The sequence below is a fragment of the Tachysurus vachellii genome, chromosome 20 (genome assembly GCF_030014155.1).
Source record: "Tachysurus vachellii isolate PV-2020 chromosome 20, HZAU_Pvac_v1, whole genome shotgun sequence".
In the NCBI taxonomy this organism is placed as follows: domain Eukaryota; kingdom Metazoa; phylum Chordata; class Actinopteri; order Siluriformes; family Bagridae; genus Tachysurus; species Tachysurus vachellii.
Window position 1 is genome coordinate 16,188,326 of NC_083479.1, and position 19,238 is coordinate 16,207,563.

The window sequence follows — 19,238 nt, forward strand, 5'->3', positions numbered from 1 at the left end:
GATGAAGTGTTGAGAAACGCTGAAGGAAAATATGGCAATGCATCAAGAAATTCATAAATCCATGTTAAATGTTTACATTAATTGGATGTAATCCTCCTAAAAGGGTTGTATGACTCGGGTTAATTAGGATTACAGGTTTGAGCAATGCACTTGACCTTTTAAAGGCTTTAATGCATAATAAGTTGTTGATCTTCATTGCCGTTGTGTACGTAAGTAGCAAAATTCATTCTGATGATGTCATTGTGGTGGTATTTCAAATGAGATGAACATTTCTAACAATGTTTTAATGGAATAAAGTTGCCCCTATGATTTAGTGTCCAGATTGAGCATGGGAACATGACAAGCGTGAACCATATTAGTGTTTATGCCCAGCGTATGGGATAATACCTAAAGTCTGTTGTGGAAGAGATTTGTGAATGTAAGGCAAATGAAAGGCATCGGGGTGGGGAATCTAGAGAGAGGATAATAGTATTTAAACCGTTAAGCATAGAGTCTCTCAGTCAGCAACGTTAGACAGTCACTGCTGCATCCTCCTTACTGGTGTGTGTGTGTGTGTGTGTGTGAGAGAGGACTCCCATTCTAGGGGTGGTTAAGAGGCCATGACAACTATATTCAAGCTCAAGGGCAGGAGGCGAAGCCTTTTCCCCAATTATAAGCTTGGGGCTACAACCCTTTCTCAGAATGATCCAGTGGCAGAGGATGAGCTTCCACTTGCCCAGCCAAACTGGCTGAAGCCATGGAATTCAATGCAGGAACTCAGCCGCGATATCTATAACATTGAAGAAGAGTATGACGACGAGGATGACAAGGTTTTACTAGCCCCTCAAAAGGTATTATCTCCGGCTAAAAACTACATGCTGAATATCAATGTAGGTGGTAAGGTTTACCAGATATCTTACAGGGTGGCTTCCAAGTATCCCAAGACCAGAATTGGTCGTCTTGCGACCTACACAGACCACAACAGAAAGCTTGACCTCTGCGATGACTACATTGTTCAAAATAATGAATTTTTCTTTGATCGAGATCCAGATGTCTTTCACATCATCTTCAATTTCTACCGGACTGGGGTTCTTTGGATTAAAGACGAGCTGTGTCCTCGCAACTTCTTAGAGGAAATCAACTACTGGGGTGTCCGGATCAAGAACACACACCGCTGTTGTCGCATCTCGTTTGAAGAACGACAAGACGAGTTGAACGAGCAGCTGAAAGTGCAGCGTGAGCTCCAAGCTGAAATTGAGGTGGAGGAAAATGAAGAGCTGTTTACAGGAATGGCTTTTGGGCATACACGTCGCAAAATATGGAACCTCATGGAGAAACCTTTCTCTTCAGTCACAGCCAAAGTTATGGCTGTAGCTTCCAGCTTATTTGTGTTGGTGTCACTGGTTGCTATGACCCTTAACACAGTGGAGGAGATGCAGTACACAATGCCAAGTGGCCAGCTTAGTGGGAAAACCTATGCTGAGTATGTGGAAACCTTCTGCATTGCATTCTTTACAATGGAGTACCTGCTCCGGCTTGTGTCTACACCGGATCTCCAACGCTTTGGGAGGAGTATGCTGAATGCTGTGGACTTGATCGCCATCCTCCCATTGTACCTCCAGATGATCCTGGAATGCTTTGAAAACGAGGACCTTGAGAAGCATGGCAGCGACATTGAGACGGTCGGGCGAGTTGGAAAAGTGGGACAAGTGCTGCGTATCATGCGTCTCATGAGGATCTTCCGCATTCTAAAGTTGGCCCGACACTCCACCGGACTGCGAGCGTTCGGCTTCACGCTCCGTCAGTGCTATCAACAAGTCGGCTGCCTTTTCCTTTTCATCGCAATGGGAATTTTCACCTTCTCTGCCATGGTTTACACTGTGGAGCATGATGTCCACCAGACTAACTTTACTAGTATACCTCATGCATGGTGGTGGGCAGCTGTAAGTACTTTTTATTTATTTATTTATTATCATAATTCATTCTGCATCTTGAAGAGGGAATTCACAAACCACAAAGTTTTAGATCATCAAAAGTAGTATGGAAAAAAAAAAAGGGAATTGTAATGCTCCCATTGACCTTTCCAGGAAGCAACTATATTGATTAAATTAAATTCCCGGTAGTCTACTGTTTAACATGGTAAACATTGTTACGTTGTACCTGGAATTATGCACATGGGCCTTTCCTTTTATTGCTTGGCAACTTGCAGCTGATCGATGCCAAGCAGTTTTATAATGCTATTAAACACAGCCTCTTGAGGGTATTAAGGCTTAGAGTGATTTTATTGTAGCTCATTGTAACACATTTCTATTCGCAACCCTTTGCTCAGATCAGGTGTTTCCCCCATACAGTAAACAGTTCCATATGGTTACATTTACTTGCATTATTGCAATGGTGTTCTCGCCGTTTGTTCTGCAGGTGAGTATTTCTACAGTGGGCTACGGTGACATGTTTCCAGAGACGCACCTGGGTAGAATTTTTGCATTTGCCTGCATCTCATTCGGGATCATTCTGAACGGCATGCCCATCTCCATCTTGTACAACAAGTTCTCAGACTATTACTCCAAGCTGAAATCCCATGAGTATACCTCCACTATTAAGGCACGTGGCAAGGTGAGGTTTGCCAAAAGAGCTGTCAAGAGGTTTGTTGACTGCTGTGAGGAAGGCTGACGTGAACCCACAAGACAAAGTGCTCCTGATCTGAAGAGAAGTGCTGTACTACAATGATTTGAAACAAAAACGATTTTTACAACAGCAAGAAGGATGATTCTTCATCTATGGATATGTAAAATAAAATCCCCATCGGAAACCTAATTATTTGTAATAAGAACTGAAGCACAATTGTTAATGCACTCAGCTATTTATTATTAAACTTCTCAATAAAAATCTATTTTTGCATGCTTTATACAAGCAGCAGCATTATTTTAAATTAAATTGTTTGTAATAAAAATATTGCTTTTTTTTATCAGTGACGGTGCAAAAAAAAAATCCAAATAGCTGGTGAAGTAGTAGAATGTCTTTAAACAAGAACTTTGAACAAGCTAAATGTTTTAAAATGATGCACATTGGCTTTTAGTTTTCTTCAAAAAGGTTTAAAACTTCAAGAGCCAAACATCTGGCCATGACTAGTTCAGTAACCATTACCTGCAAAAGCCGATTTATGCTTAATGTGGACAGATTCTCCTGACAAATTAGATCCTTAAAAGATTAACCCTTGGACATAAGGACATGACTTGCAGATTTCATGAAAACAGATGGACCTGGGACAGAACAGTAGAACTTATTTTCTGGTGAATGTGTTTTGAGAAAAACCCTCAGAAGGCTAAAGATATTAAATTTATCAAGATGTGGATAGTTACAAACATTTATTTCTGTAATTCTATAAATATTCTATTCTTGTAAAACAGAGCAACCATTCTACATTAGGTGAAATAGATTTATTATATTGAAACAATATTAAAGAACAGTTACACACATTTGGCATATTGACCAACGCAACAATCTTTGTGTGGGATTGTGTACTTAATTTTTACAAAATCTGTTCCACGACACAATTGAGGTCCTCTTGCGTAGTTCTGAACTGGGCCTAATATAGCCAAGACCTACTGAGGAGAGGACAGGGGCTTTCTCGATGTCTGGCACCAGCAAGATGCAGTGTATAAAGGCATTGTGCATCAGTAAGATTTTACTAGGCCAGTTTCTCCAGCAGAGCCTCCACTCCTTTTGAGTTCTGGACTTTCTTTAGGACATTAATTATGGACTTTAAAGCAGCCTTTACTTCCTGTGCAACACCTTCATCTGCACTCTGGAGGAGACTGGAGAGGAGCAAAGAGAGAGAATTTTAATGTTAATTCAGAAACCATGTAGATCGTTACATGTATAGATTCATTCCTATTTGTTCGTTGGTCATTTTCGGCTAGCAGAAAAGCAAATAGAAACAGAACTGTTGTTTTGTGTCATCATCATGCATCGTTATTGAGTATTCTCAATAGTGTTTTGCACCGTTACAGGAATATTTAGATCTAAAAACTACAAGCTTTAAGGACTTTAGACCACATTTATTCCTTTATGCCATGTACTTCTATAAACAAATTATTTATTGTTCCGTTCTGGTAAAAAGTAATAGTTTATTTACTTACACTATATAACAAAGTAATACTCTTTTGTTTGAATGAACAAAAATATCCCTATAACCTTTTTCCGATATAAAGTGGAAAGTCTTCATATTAAATATATTGAATATAAAAAATAAACCTTTATATTAATGTGGATGGGTTCGGAATGTGATGTTCAACAAGAACAAATGGGTGTAATAGTTGTGGTGTTCAAATGGGTGTTCAGAAAAACTAACTAACAACAATTAAGGTGTTAAGATAGAAATAATAATAATACATTAGAACAAGTGCATTAACAAATTTATAGCTGGAGATAAACATAGAAACTCAGAGCTGTAGCTATAGAAACATATACAAAGTTAACATTTTCTGACCAATCAGAATTGAGAATGCAATAGTGTTTTGGTATAAAAACATATAAGACATTACATTCCCACATGTTAATGAAAAGCTTTCACACATGAAAACAAAACTCAGACAAATCTCTCACTGCTTAGAGGCTTAGGGAGATTAGAGGAGGTCAGACACAAAGACCAGGGAGGGCAAGGAGGGTTATAGAGGGGTGAAGTAATCCTACTAGATGGCTGAATGGAAGGAAGGAGCTACTGTGTAGGGCTTTATTAGCACACTAACACTGGGGGGTTGGATACCGTGGCATGGCCGCTACACAAAAGTGGCTTACATTAGAGCCAAGCACAGTGGAATATGGCTTTACAATAAAAGAAGGCTTTGTGAAACGGCAAGCCTGATGGATGAGCAAGAAATCTGCTGTGAAGGTTTGAGATGCTCTTTTTTATTTACATGAAAAACAGGAATTCGGTTGTAGAATTCAGTCAGTTGGCCACGAATCAACATTCCTTCGGATACATTTCACCAGTTCACATTTTACACTACATACAAATGTTTGTGGTTTTGCACATCAGCAAATATGGCTGTGTGAAAACTTCTTTACACAAATTAAAATAAAACACTTCAAGCAAGCTTGCTTACCAGCACAGCACAATGGCTCCACGGTTGACTGAAGCCCACGTTTTCAGCTTTTCTATCCCCACCGTCTCCAGAAGGATCCGGGAGAAACGCTCTGCACAACCACACACAGCAAACCAATAAACACCATGTCTCAGTCAAAATGTAAGCTGCAGTTCAACTTAAAAAAACTTGATGTTGAGGTCTTTATTATTGTTCCCCAGCCCCATTTGAAGTTCCAAAGCGAAAGTGGTACAAACTAAACTGTAGAGCTGCACCCTTACCCTCTCGCCCGGATGCCTTCATCTTAGAGTCCTGCTCAATCAGCCATTTCATTACAAGATGACCAGCAGGGTGTTCAGCCATGTGCAGCTAGAACAAAGGAAGAAGAAGAAAAAAAAGCTTTTACTTTGGCAATAAACCTTGAAATCCATTTCATATAACATTCTCAAAGTTTTTGTTTTCCCCCCCATAGAGCTACGCATCACACTGTTCATGATGATTAATGTTGTTTTCAAAAACCACCTTATTTAAAGTGGCCTACAACGGAATCTAAACAGTTTTGATGTAAACGTAATACAGCATTTTCATCAAGTGTTATAGTTTATTTTGTAAAATGTTATGTGGGACAAAACCACAGGCTTACGCCAGACTGACACTGATTTCTCACAGGACTTTCTCTAGGATTGAGGCATCAGCGAGACACCAGTTAGAGATTTGGGACACGCCACATTTCTTCTAGTCACGTCTCACCGATAGAGAGCCGCCTATGTTCACTCATGAAAGCCTCACAACTTTCCCCATCTGTACCGTTATATCAAGACTGGTGCATCTACTCAAATCAGGAAAACTAAAAACACGAATGTTCTATAAAATTAATAATGCATCCATAAGACACCTGTCCTTCCACACCGCCAGCCACAAAGTCTTCAGCTGCCAGTCGTGCTACGGCTTCCATAGCGGGTCGGAGGTCACCGACGGCGGCTCCCAGGATGTCGCTGACTGCTACGCTGCAGGCTTTATCCATCACCATGGAGCGAGTGTTCTCACACAGGTACTGTAGCAGAGGAGGAGACACAGCCTCCAGGAGTTCTTGCCTCCGTACAGCCACATCCTTTTTGCTACAGGACAAACAATGTAATAGACACAGCAAGTCAAAACATGTTTTAACCTACAAGCTTGTCTTTTCGTATATAGTTCTTGTACCTAGGCAAAGTCCCATCCCAAAAGCCCAACAACTAGCTTTGCTTCTGGTGGTGTTAAGCCTTGCAGTTGTACGGTGTCTCATGGGTTAGGTTTAGGGTCGTAACAATTGTACCCTTGGAACAGAAAGTCCAACTGCAGCAGCTTACACAATCAATGCTAAGTGTATTTTTATTATTACAGGGTTTTATGAGGAGTTCAATCAGGACCAACCCCAGCTCCTGGTTCTACAGTAAGGACTACAGCACATCCTGTTACAGTGTAGTGCCTTTTTTTTTAAGCATTGCTTTTAATGTACAATCATTAAGTTTTCATTAGTTGATGAGGGAAAAAAAAAAAGCTTGAAGTCCGTTTTAAGAATTTTAGATTATGACATCTGAAATAAAATAGTACTGAACCATTGTGTGTGTGTGTCCGTGTGAGCGACCGTGTGTGTGTGTGTGTGTGTCCGTGTGAGCGACCGTGTGTGTGTGTGTGTGTGTGTGTCCGTGTGAGCGACCGTGTGTCCGTGTGAGCGACCGTGTGTGTGTGTGTCCGTGTGAGCGACCGTGTGTGTGTGTCCGTGTGAGCGACCGTGTGTGTGTGTCCGTGTGTCCGTGTGAGCGACCGTGTGTGTGTGTCCGTGTGAGCGACCGTGTGTGTGTGTCCGTGTGTCCGTGTGAGCGACTGTGTGTGTGTGTGTGTGTCCGTGTGAGCGACCGTGTGTGTGTGTGTGTGTCCGTGCGAGCGACCGTGTGTCCGTGTGAGCGGCCTTGTGTGTGTGTGTCCGTGTGAGTGACCGTGTATGTGTGTCCCCGTGTGAGCGACCGTGTATGTGTGTGTCCGTGTGAGCGACCGTGTATGTGTGTGTCCGTGTGAGCCACCGTGTGTGTGTGTGTCCGTGTGAGTGACCGTGTGCGTGTGTCCGTGTGAGCGACCGTGTGCGCGACCGTGTGCGTGTGTGTCCGTGTGAGCGACCGTGTGTGTGTCCGTGTGAGCGACCGCGTGTGTGTGTCCGTGTGAGCGACCGTGTGTGCGTGTGTGTCCGTGTGAGCGGCCGTGTGTGCGTGTGTCCCCGTGTGAGCGGCCGTGTGTGCGTGTGTCCCCGTGTGAGCGACCGTGTGCGCGACCGTGTGCGTGTGTGTCCGTGTGAGCGACCGTGTGTGTGTCCGTCCGTGTGAGCGACCGCGTGTGTGTGTCCGTGTGAGCGACCGTGTGTGCGTGTGTGTCCGTGTGAGCGACCGTGTGTGTGTGTGTGTGTCCGTGTGAGCGACCGTGTGTGTGTGTGTGTGTGTGTGTGTGTGTGAGCGACCGTGTGTGTGTGTCCGTGTGAGCGACCGTGTGTGTGTGTGTGTGTGTCCGTGTGAGCGACCGTGTGTGTGTGTCCGTGTGAGCGACCGTGTGTGTGTGTGTGTCCGTGTGAGCGACCGTGTGTGTGTGTGTGTGTGTCCGTGTGAGCGACCGTGTGTGTGTGTGTGTGTGTCCGTGTGAGCGACCGTGTGTGTGTGCGTGTGTCCCCGTGTGAGCGGCCGTGTGTGCGTGTGTCCCCGTGTGAGCGGCCGTGTGTGCGTGTGTCCCCGTGTGAGCGACCGTGTGTGCGTGTGTCCCCGTGTGAGCGACCGTGTGTGCGTGTGTCCCCGTGTGAGCGACCGTGTGTGCGTGTGTCCCCGTGTGAGCGACCGTGTGCGCGTGTGTCCCCGTGTGAGCGACCGTGTGCGCGTGTGTCCCCGTGTGAGCGACCGTGTGCGCGTGTGTCCCCGTGTGAGCGACCGTGTGCGTGTGTGTCCCCGTGTGAGCGACCGTGTGTGTGTGTGTGTGTCCGTGTGAGCGACCGTGTGTGTGTGTCTGTGTGAGCGACCGTGTGTGTGTCCGTGTGAGCGACCGTGTGTGTCCGTGTGAGCGACCGTATGTGGGTGGGTGTGTCCGTGTGAGCGACCGTGTGTGGGTGTGTCCGTGTGAGCGACCGTGTGTGTGTGTGTCCGTGTGAGCGACCGTGTGTGTGTGTGAGCGACCGTGTGTGTGTGTGTCCGTGTGAGCGACCGTGTGTGTGTGTGTGTGTGTCCGTGTGAGCGACCGTGTGTGTGTGTGTCCGTGTGAGCGACCGTGTGTGTGGGTGTGTCCGTGTGAGCGACCGTGTGTGTGGGTGTGTGTCCGTGTGAGCGACCGTGTGTGTGGGTGTGTGTCCGTGTGAGCGACCGTGTGTGTGTGTGTCCGTGTGAGCGACCGTGTGTGTGTGTGTCCGTGTGAGCGACCGTGTGTGTGAGAGACCGTGTGTGTGTGTGTGAGCGACCGTGTGTGTGTGTGTGAGCGACCGTGTGTGTGTGTGTGTGTGAGCGACCGTGTGTGTGTGTGTCCGTGTGAGCGACCGTGTGTGTGTGTGTGTCTGTGTGAGCGACCGTGTGTGTGGGTGTGTGTGTCCGTGTGAGCGACCGTATGTGGGTGTGTGTGTGTCCGTGTGAGCGACCGTGTGTGGGTGTGTCCGTGTGAGCGACCGTGTGTGGGTGTGTCCGTGTGAGCGACCGTGTGTGTGGGTGTGTCCGTGTGAGCGACCGTGTGTGTGGGTGTGTCCGTGTGAGCGACCGTGTGTGTGTGTGTGTCCGTGTGAGCGACCGTGTGTGTGTGTGTCCGTGTGAGCGACCGTGTGTGTGTGTGTGTCAGTGTGAGCGACCGTGTGTGTGTGTGTCCGTGTGAGCGACCGTGTGTGTGTGTGTGTCCGTGTGAGCGACCGTGTGTGTGTGTGTCCGTGTGAGCGACCGTGTGTGTGTGTGTGTCCGTGTGAGCGACCGTGTGTGTGTGTCCGTGTGAGCGACCGTGTGTGTGTGTCCGTGTGAGCGACCGTGTGTGTGTGTGTGAGCGACCGTGTGTGTGTGTGTGTCCGTGTGAGCGACCGTGTGTGTGTGTGTGTCCGTGTGAGCGACCGTGTGTGTGTGTGTGTCCGTGTGAGCGACCGTGTGTGTGTGTGTCCGTGTGAGCGACCGTGTGTGTGTGTGTGTCCGTGTGAGCGACCGTGTGTGTGTGTCAGTGTGAGCGACCGTGTGTGTGTGTGTCCGTGTGAGCGACCGTGTGTGTGTCCGTGTGTGTGTGTTTCCGTGTGAGCGAGCGTGTGTGTGTCCGTGTGAGCGACCGTGGTGTGTGTGTGTGTTGTCCGTGGTGAGCGACCGTGGTGTGTGTGTGTCCGTGTGAGCGACCGGTGTGGGTGTGTGTGTCCGTGTAGCGACCGTGTGTGTGTGTTGTCCGTGTGAGCTACCTGTGTGTGTGGTGTCCGTGTGAGCGACCGGGTGTGTTGTGTGGCCGTGTGAGCGACCGTTTGTGGGTGGGTGTGTCCTTGTGTGCGTCCGTGTGTGTGTGTGTGTCCGTGTGAGCGACCGTGTGTGTGTGTGTGTCCGTGTGAGCGACCGTGTGTGTGTGTGTGTGTGTCCGTGTGAGCGACCGTGTGTGTGTGTGTGTCCGTGTGAGCGACCGTGTGTGTGTGTGTGTCCGTGTGAGCGACCGTGTGTGTGTGTGAGCGACCGTGTGTGTGTGTGTGTCCGTGTGAGCGACCGTGTGTGTGTGTGTGTGAGCGACCGTGTGTGTGTGTGTCCGTGTGAGCGACCGTGTGTGTGTGTGTGTCCGTGTGAGCGACCGTGTGTGTGTGTGTGTCCGTGTGAGCGACCGTGTGTGTGTGTGTGTCCGTGTGAGCGACCGTGTGTGTGTGTGTGTCCGTGTGAGCGACCGTGTGTGTGTGTGTCCGTGTGAGCGACCGTGTGTGTGTGTGTGTCCGTGTGAGCGACCGTGTGTGTGTGTGTGTCCGTGTGAGCGACCGTGTGTGTGTGTGTGTCCGTGTGAGCGACCGTGTGTGTGTGTGTCCGTGTGAGCGACCGTGTGTGTGTGTGTCCGTGTGAGCGACCGTGTGTGTGTGTGTGTGTCCGTGTGAGCGACCGTGTGTGTGTGTCCGTGTGAGCGACCGTGTGTGTGTGTGTGTGTGAGCGACCGTGTGTGTGTGTGTGTCCGTGTGAGCGACCGTGTGTGTGTGTGTGTCCGTGTGAGCGACCGTGTGTGTGTGTGTCAGTGTGAGCGACCGTGTGTGTGTGTCCGTGTGAGCGACCGTGTGTGTGTGTGTCCGTGTGAGCGACCGTGTGTGTGTGTGTGTCCGTGTGAGCGACCGTGTGTGTGTGTGTCCGTGTGAGCGACCGTGTGTGTGTGTGTGAGCGACCGTGTGTGTGTGTGTCCGTGTGAGCGACCGTGTGTGTGTGTGTGAGCGACCGTGTGTGTGTGTGTGTGCGACCGTGTGTGTGTGTGTGTGTGTGTGTGAGCGACCGTGTGTGTGTGTGTGTGAGAGACCGTGTGTGTCGGAGCGACCGTGTGTGTGTGTCCGACGTGGTGTGGAGCGACCGTGTGTGTGTGTGTGTGTGTGTCCGTGTGAGCGACCGTGTGTGTGTGTGTGTGGTGTTGTGCCGTGTGTGTGTGGTAGCGACCGTGTGGTGTCGTGACCGTGTGTGTGTGTCCGTGTGAGCGACCGTGTGTGTGTGTGTGTCCGTGTGAGCGACCGTGTGAGCGACCGTGTGTGTGTGTGAGCGACCGTGTGTGTGTGTGTGTCCGTGTGAGCGACCGTGTGTGTGTGTCCGTGTGAGCGACCGTGTGTGTGTGTGTCCGTGTGAGCGACCGTGTGTGTGTGTGTGTGTCCGTGTGAGCGACCGTGTGTGTGTGTGTGTGTCCGTGTGAGCGACCGTGTGTGTGTGTGTGTGTGTCCGTGTGAGCGACCGTGTGTGTGTGTGTCCGTGTGAGCGACCGTGTGTGTGTGTGAGCGACCGTGTGTGTGTGTGTGTGTGTGTGTGTCCGTGTGAGCGACCGTGTGTGTGTGTGTGTGTCCGTGTGAGCGACCGTGTGTGTGTGTGTGTCCGTGTGAGCGACCGTGTGTGTGTGTGTGTGTGTGTTTCCGTGTGAGCGACCGTGTGTGTGTCCGTGTGAGCGACCGTGTGTGTGTCCGTGTGAGCGACCGTGTGTGTGTGTGTCCGTGTGAGCGACCGTGTGTGTGTGTCCGTGTGAGCGACCGTGTGTGAGCGACCGTGTGTGTGTCCGTGTGAGCGACCGTGTGTGTGTGTGTGTCCGTGTGAGCGACCGTGTGTGTGTGTCCGTGTGAGCGACCGTGTGTGTGTGTCCGTGTGAGCGACCGTGTGTGTGTCCGTGTGAGCGACCGTGTGTGTGTCCGTGTGAGCGACCGTGTGTGTGTGTGTGTGTGTCTGTGTGAGCGACCGTGTGTGCGCGCGTGTGTGTGTGTGTCCGTGTGAGCGACCGTGTGAGTGCGAGCGACCCGTGTGTCTGTGCGACCCGTGTGTGTCTGTGTGACCCGTGTGTGTCTGTGTGAGTGTGTGTGTGAGTGTGTGTCACCTGTGTGTGTCTGTGTGACCTGTGTGTGTCTGTGTGAGTGTGTGTGGTCTGTGTGAGTGTGTGCCTGTGTGAGTGTGTGTGCCTGTGTGAGTGTGTGTGCCTGTGTGAGTGTGTGTGTGTGTGTCACCTGTGTGAGTGTGTGTGGTCTGTGTGAGTGTGTGTGCCTGTGTGAGTGTGTGTGCCTGTGTGAGTGTGTGTGCCTGTGTGAGTGTGTGTGCCTGTGTGAGTGTGTGTGCCTGTGTGAGTGTGTGTGTCTGTGTGAGTGTGTGTGTCTGTGTGTGACCTGTGTGCATTGCCATCTCCCTTCTCCAGCAGCTGCACAATTTCAGGTAACAGGTGAGCTGGATCTCGAGGGCTAAGCAAATACAGCAGCACCTTCCTGCCATGTTTATTACTGATGACCTCTTCCAGGGAACTCAACAGCTCCTGGAAATGACAAAATCCTGCAGTGAGGCTTAAAAAAAAAAAATGCCATCTTTTCACATTAATCACAAAATTCTAGAAATCTGAATCTGTTTTCATTTGATTTAAGTACAGGAGAGCTGAAAATTCCAAATGGAATGCATGTGCATTCTCTAATAAAGCTTTCCATCAGAATCACGAGATCAGAGCCACATTACCAATTATACAGAACAGATTAACCGCGTCAGTGGTAAACGAGCAGAAGAATATTATGTGCATGAAAGATTAAAACACTCACTGATAGAATTGCTTGTTTGACCAATTTGGTGTCATCAATGCAGTCGAAGGCTGCGAGTAGCACCAAGTGTCCGTATTCTCCCTGCGAACCAGCATCATATTCATAAACACACAAAATGTACGCTATATGTATAATGCAGCTTTTCACCTATCTGAACCCAAAGGCACATGACAATTGTATTTAACATATTTATCACAAAATACTTAGTATACAGAAGAAAAGGCTGTTTTAATGTGACAGTAGATAAAGGGCAATACGAGTCTTCGATCCAAAACTACATCTCTGTGCTAATTAATGCAATACTGAAAGTGAAAATTATTTACTGATTATTTTGCCATTCATTCAGCAACCCTAATGCGCCCTAAACACTGCTGTATAAATCAGTTTACCGTCGCAAACTTTGCCATGTACGTCTTCATGGTTTTCACGATAACCTTCCTGTCCTGAAATAGAGATGACGTACAAAGAGACAGCCGCACACACAGGCACACGCACAGAGGAACACACACGTACACACAGAGGCACACACACTTAGAAGAATGCAGGATCACAGGAAATGATGTAAATCTCCCATTTTTACCTAGTATAGCATTTCAGAAGCAATAAGAGCTCACCTTGGCTGTGCCATGCCACAAGCAGTGCATAGCTACCCGTGCACCGTCGTGCGTGTGCGCCATGTAAACCACCGATTCCCTTATAGACTCGATCATTTCCTGCAGTGCAAATTTAACACGCGACTTATATACACAGTGGGTGGAAAAAGGCAGGTCAGCTGGATTTGTAAAGCGCTTATATAACATTGTACACTGCTACAGTGTGGTAGTTTAGTGGTAGCTAAGGTAGCTTCACTTGACTGATCACTTACTGTTCTCTGTTTGTCTGGAGCGTGGAGGAAGAAGTCGAGGAACACTTTGTGGACAAGTGAATGTTTAATGACAGCTTCTCTGTTAAGGGAAAAAACCAAACAGATTAGACCCAAGTTCATAATGCGAACATACCAGAAAACAAAAACAATTAAAATGTTCAAAATTGTACAAAACTATTGTTGAATTTAACATGACAGCATGTAAGATTCTGTAATTTCACCCTCTCTGGTTGAATATGCTATTTGCGGTTGGACATTTTGAGATGTGGGTTGTGCCGTGCCCTTCCTCAACACAATCGAACTCAATGCTGCATCCAAAACAGCACAATGTACTCACTATTTTATTGTGCACATCATTGTGTGTGTCACAGTTAACAGAGTGGAAGATCAGAGTAAAATCTCCAAACAATACCTTGTTCTTCAGCTAACTTCAGCTGCACGGCTCTTACCGTGACCCGGCTGATCGAGCTGTGGTGACTTTGCTGCAATCGTGCCAGGTGTATCACCAATACAATTACATTTCATCCATTCATTTCTAACTTCCCACTGAACTATCTGTTCCCATCTGTTTTGTTTATTTTATGTTTAGTTTTTGACTTTGTTCAGCACTTTGGTCAGCTCTGCTGTGATAAATGTGCTATATAAATAAACTTTACTTACTTACTTACTAACTAATGAACAAATGAATAAATAGTTGAAAAAATTAGTTGAAAAAAAATTCAACTCCATTTTCCGGGTTAGAGCATCATTTCAGTCCTCTGTGCTCTCTATCTCCCTCATGGCATGACACACGAAAACAAAATGCCCCCAAACCCGACCTGACTCCCACACAGTGCTGACTATTTTAACCAAAAAAAAATAATTATAATAATTCTATGCAAATGTAAAAATTAAGAAAAAAAAATAAAGATAAAATAATCAGCTGAATCCATCATCACCAATCTAAAAAGTTGTGGTGGGTGTGGCCTAATATTCTAATATACACACTTGATTGACAGTCCATATTTCAAGACTCCCAGCATGATGAATGCAACCCTGACTAACTGAATCGTTCCTACGTTACATGTGACACAGTACAAGAACACATCAGTGTCGCTGGTTATTCGAGCTTACTTTTGAGCCATAGGCGTGAGGATCTGCTTCATTTCTTCCATGATGCTCTCGACTTTATCCGGATTGCTCTCCAGGACCTTCTCTATCGTAGGACACACTGAGGACTGATGGAAAGGAAATCCTGCTGTTATGATCTAGCAAGGTGTCAATAACCTCTTAGCCATGAGTAATAAGTAACTGGAAGGCGAACCTTGCAGATTTGGAAGGCGTTGCCATAAAGCTCCTCTGTAAGCATGAGTCTCTGAGAGAGGATGGCCTTGTCGTTGTAAGCATACTCGACCACAGACGAAGCCTCCGAGTGCCTGAGCATCTGTCTGACCTTTCCTTTAAAGGCCACCATCACCTCTGCGACCTGCTGCTTGGTCCTGGTGAAGTGTAGACAAAAGTGATGTTAAGTCTCTTTCTCAATATTTCTTTTTAATTCTGTCATTTTTTTTGCCTCCTATATGAACCAGATTTGCGTTTACCTGCATATTGTACACAGAAATCGTACTCCAACATTCGATCATACGTTTTCCTGAAATCTGATCTGATTGGTATTCGTGCTAAATTTACTCAAACTCGATACATTTACACAGCTGAGAAACTGATGGTTAAGGGCCTTGCTCAGGGGCCCAGAAGCAGAAGTTTGGTGGCGCTGGGAGTCAAACTCATGACCTTCTGGACGTGAGTCGATAATCATTTAAATGCTTGAAGGTGTTTTCTTTAGGTAATATGACCATGTCCAATTAGTTTATTACATTTTTTTAAACTGAATTTAAAAAATAAAAGCAAACTGATCACGTAGTCATTCATTAACATGACCGTCTTTTGTTTTCAGTGGCTGTGTCATACATTACTGGTCAAAGCTAAAGCTGTGGAAGTTATGAACATTAAACACTCAACCAGCCCTAATGACAGTCTGATAAACCTATTAAGGATTAACGACGAATGACGTCCCATCAAGCCAAAGAGGAAATTTGAAAGATGGAATCTGGATAAAGCAGTGAACTGGCTGTAGATCTGATGAAAATAAATTGTGTAAAAGGATCAGAAATTGAAGCCTGCTTTATTTAAAATATACTCCCTTTTATTACTTTCCCCGACGTTAGAACGTCTACCCGATCATCCTTGGCCATAATTAGCATTTTAATCGTTTAAAAGAGCACACGTGACCGATATGGTGCCATGAGTCTATACAGCGAGACGAATTCAAGCGGTTTCTATTATTGTGAAACGAGGTAACTTACCCATACATTAAAAACTTTTTTACGATGTTCCTTGCATATTTGGATTTACTCAACTCCACCATGTGGTCTGTACAAAGAAGAAGAAATTAAAAACAAACCCATACACAACAATTAATTCATAAATGAATGACAATATTAGGACACAGGGCTAAATTACTGCTGCTGTGAACACGAACCTTTGAGTTCATCAAAGATCTCTTGTCGTTGTCTGTCGTTTCCAAACTGTATGAAACACTGAAGCACTCGAGTCGAGTCATGGGCAAACGCAATCTAGAAGAACGGGACATGAACATTGATCATAGTACTGCAATGGCAAAACAAAACAGTAGCACACACTTAACGATGGTCTTGTTCAAAGAGTCGCTTTCAGAGCTTGTTAGTGACCAAATACTTAATGCTGTTCGGTCCAACATAGAACACACACAGACAACTAGTACTTACCGTCTTTATCTTGCCACGCACAAGTTCCTGCAGTTCTTTCATCAACTTTGCTCTCTTGTCTGCATCACAATCTTTCCTGCAGCCAAAAACACAGGCTCAAGCATCAATAGAGTTTTACTGTCAATCCCCTATATACAGTCGTATATATTATTCTTGAGTATAATGTTGAGGAATCAGTCAGAAAGTTGAAGTTACGCCGGGGCTGGATATTTCAACAAGACAACGACCCAAAACACTGCTCAGAATCTACTCAGGCATTTATACAGAGGAACAAGTACAATGTTCTGGAATGGCCATCCCAGTCCCCAGACCTGAATATCACTGAACATCTGTGGGGTGATTTTGAAGCAGCTGTCCATGCTCAGAAACCATCAAACCTAACTGAACTGGAGATGTTTTGTAAGGAGGAATGGTCCAAAATACATTCATCCAGAATCCAGACACTCATTACAGGCTATAGGAAGCGTCTAGAGGCTGTTATTTCTGCTAAAGGAGGCTCTACTAAATTTTGATGTGATTTTTCTGTCTTATGCACCTGTCTAATTTGGTTTTGATGCATATTGCTCATTTTCTGTTAATCCAATAAACCGCATTTCACTACTGAAATATTACTGTGTCCTTCAGTTATTTTAGAGCTCAAAATGAAATTGCTGATCCAAACACCCAAATATTTATAAATGAAAATCATGGAAATTGTCAGGGGTTCCTAAACTTTTGCATACGACTCTATAGATTCTATATCTAGATTCTATACGCTGGACTGAAACGTTTCTCCAGGACCATAGTGCAACAAATAGCGATTTGAAAGACGACAAAATGCAAATACACAACAGGGTGAACAAATACATAGGACATGGGCTGTGAAATACTGTGAAGTGTAGCAGCAATAACAGTGATACTAGCAGCTCTGAACTGAATTATTGTTTAACCCTCAGTGTAAATGTCTCCAGACATGTTGTAATGACTATTGTTGATTTCATAAATACATGCAGATGTAGAGTTCGTGTAGATTTAAAAATGTGATTAAAATGTAATGGTCCTTTAATGAAACATAATGCGTCACGTGACTCCGGAAGGGACGAAAGAGGGAACACAGAACTGTGGGTCAGAGAGCAATATGGACGTGAACAAGCTGTGACTTGTGGCTTCTTAAAAACGTATAAACTCTGCATATGGTCTGGGAGACGCACACTGTATGTGTTTGCCCTCACGTATGTAATGCATTTCGTTTCGCTTTATTTTTAACAATATGTAACGATGTGGTGAACGAGATTATTTGTTAAGAGATTGTGACTTGTGAAAGTGAAGGATTAATAAAGATAAGTGTTTGAGTATTAGACATCAGAAAATTCCAAATAACATCTTTATGATTCGTGGCCGTTATTTATTGGATCAGTGCAGCTACACTCAGAGATCTAGAGATTTTTTTTGACATGAATGACATCTTACAAGTGTAGGGACTGATTAACAATAATTTGACAATTCATGATTATTTCTGCCTCATCGCCCACCTTTTTTTTTTGCATGAACATAATCTTACAATGAATGACACTGACATTTAAACACAAAAATAAAGGGAACACTAAACACACAAATAAATGTCAATATAATGGAGAATTGCTCACCTTCTGACTATCTCCCACACTTGTTTGGCTCTGTTCACTATGTGATAGGTCTCTTTCCTTTCATTCTGTTGTCGGTTCTGTTTTAACTCTTTCTTCTTTTGTTTAAAATCATTCCACTTGGGTTTCTTCGCTTCTGAGCCTAAAAAGTCATTTGCAATGTCCGTACAGCTCGATGGTCAGAATTACATTGTATTAAATTGTAAAAAAAAAAAAAAAAAACAACAACAACAATAATAAATAAATAAAATAACGAGACATACCTTCGTCTGAGTTTTTCGGATCGTCTGAAAATTTTCTCTTCTTTGTTATTTTTCCTTCTGTTGGTTTTGGTTTAAAGAATTTCTTTGGTCCTCCTTTCCCTCCTGGTTTTGTAAAAGGTTTCTTTTTGTCTGAGTTGTGAGGTTTAAAAGAACGTTTAGCAGCCGGTTTTCTCTCAGCTGTGCCTAAAGGTTTTCACATAACATGAATAAAACATTTAGAAAAATATTTTTAAAGTTATTTATTTACATTTTAACCTGTTATTTAATCTAATAATAATAATAATAATAATAATAATAATAATAATAATGAAAATTATGATAATCATAATAACACTGATGATGATCATAATAATAATATTAATAATAATAATGATGGTGATGATGATAATGACAATCATAATAATAATAATAATGATAATAATGACAATCATAATAATAATAATGATGATGATAATAATAATAATGATAATAATAATAATGATGATGATAATAATAATAATGATGATAATAACAACAATAATAATAGTAATAATAAACAGTTATCTCGAAACACAGATTAGATATCTGATAGATATCTGGTCTCACCTTTCCCTTTAAATCCAGCTTTATTTCCATCTTTAAGGTTGAATGATTTCTTTCTTGGTTTGGACTCCATGGTTTCCAACCAAACTGAAAATAGAAACATAAAAAAACCTCGCTGAAGATAAACTCCTAATATTTTTTTTATAAACACTGAGAAATATTTGTCTACTTTGTGAACATCCACATATACTGTTTCTTATGTGTTTTTCACTACATTATCGTTAGCTGAAAGCTCAAGCTATGCTACATATAAACTTCAATAAGCACCACACAGATGTTTTATACTTTCGTTTCAACAGATGGAAAATATAATGGTCGAGAATGCAACAAATCTGAGATATAACACAGTTAAGACAAGTCTATACAGAAATACGTGCCATTTTTTGTTCAATTCTAACAGACACGTTTAACAACCTACCCATGTGTTGAAGAGAAACGCTTTACGGCACTCGCATCGGTTGCTGTGAAAAATTTTCTTTTCACGACACAAATTATTGCTTTACGGTCGAAATTTCAACTGCTAAAATAAAAGCACGTAATCGGTTCTTTTGTGTCTTTTGTGATTGTTACGGCTGAAAATGCTTGATTTTTATTAACATTTGAATTAGTGAAAAGTGCAAAATCACAGGATTCTTCTTTAAAACTGCCAGTGAAGAAACCTGCGCGTTGTGATGACGTCACATGACGTGTCTTGGCAATTTTGTAAACATGACAATAGCCTCAAAATATAGCAGAATTTGGGGCTGTAAAAGCTTTAAATATGATATATAAAATTTTTCCAGAAATAAAATACACCTTTGAATGAACATCATTT

General features: G+C 44.5%; 2 protein-coding genes across 2 annotated transcripts; one reads left to right on the forward strand and one right to left on the reverse strand.

The window, feature by feature from the left end:
* Positions 1–93: 93 nt before the first annotated feature.
* On the forward strand, positions 94–2,817 carry kcnv2a (potassium channel, subfamily V, member 2a). Its single transcript, XM_060895433.1, has 2 exons — positions 94–1,922; positions 2,398–2,817. Exons 1-2 carry the CDS (start codon positions 600–602, stop codon positions 2,647–2,649), a joined length of 1,575 nt encoding a protein of 524 aa, XP_060751416.1. The 5' UTR covers positions 94–599; the 3' UTR covers positions 2,650–2,817.
* A 584-nt stretch (positions 2,818–3,401) lies between these two features.
* On the reverse strand, positions 3,402–18,914 carry pum3 (pumilio RNA-binding family member 3). Its single transcript, XM_060896197.1, has 18 exons — positions 18,843–18,914; positions 18,428–18,511; positions 17,843–18,025; positions 17,583–17,721; positions 15,958–16,033; positions 15,693–15,786; positions 15,517–15,583; positions 14,478–14,652; positions 14,288–14,391; positions 13,175–13,253; positions 12,924–13,022; positions 12,699–12,752; positions 12,310–12,390; positions 11,893–12,035; positions 5,959–6,181; positions 5,345–5,432; positions 5,085–5,175; positions 3,402–3,794 (listed from the first exon to the last, which is right to left on the reverse strand). Exons 1-18 carry the CDS (start codon positions 18,844–18,846, stop codon positions 3,668–3,670), a joined length of 1,911 nt encoding a protein of 636 aa, XP_060752180.1. The 5' UTR covers positions 18,847–18,914; the 3' UTR covers positions 3,402–3,667.
* Positions 18,915–19,238: the final 324 nt, after the last annotated feature.

What these genes read in the sequence shown, in the direction of transcription:
- kcnv2a (XM_060895433.1), top strand. Translation starts at nt 600, where the DNA reads ATGACAACTATATTCAAGCTCAAGGGCAGGAGGCGAAGCCTTTTCCCC. An exon ending in ATGCATGGTGGTGGGCAGCT is followed by an intron (nt 1,923 to 2,397) that starts GTAAGTACTTTT and finishes TTTGTTCTGCAG; the next exon opens with GTGAGTATTTCTACAGTGGG.
- pum3 (XM_060896197.1), bottom strand. An exon ending in GGAGATGGCAATGCACACAG is followed by an intron (nt 6,182 to 11,892) that starts GTCACACACAGA and finishes TTTGTCCTGTAG; the next exon opens with CAAAAAGGATGTGGCTGTAC. An exon ending in CTGGCGGTGTGGAAGGACAG is followed by an intron (nt 5,433 to 5,958) that starts GTGTCTTATGGA and finishes CCTTTGTTCTAG; the next exon opens with CTGCACATGGCTGAACACCC.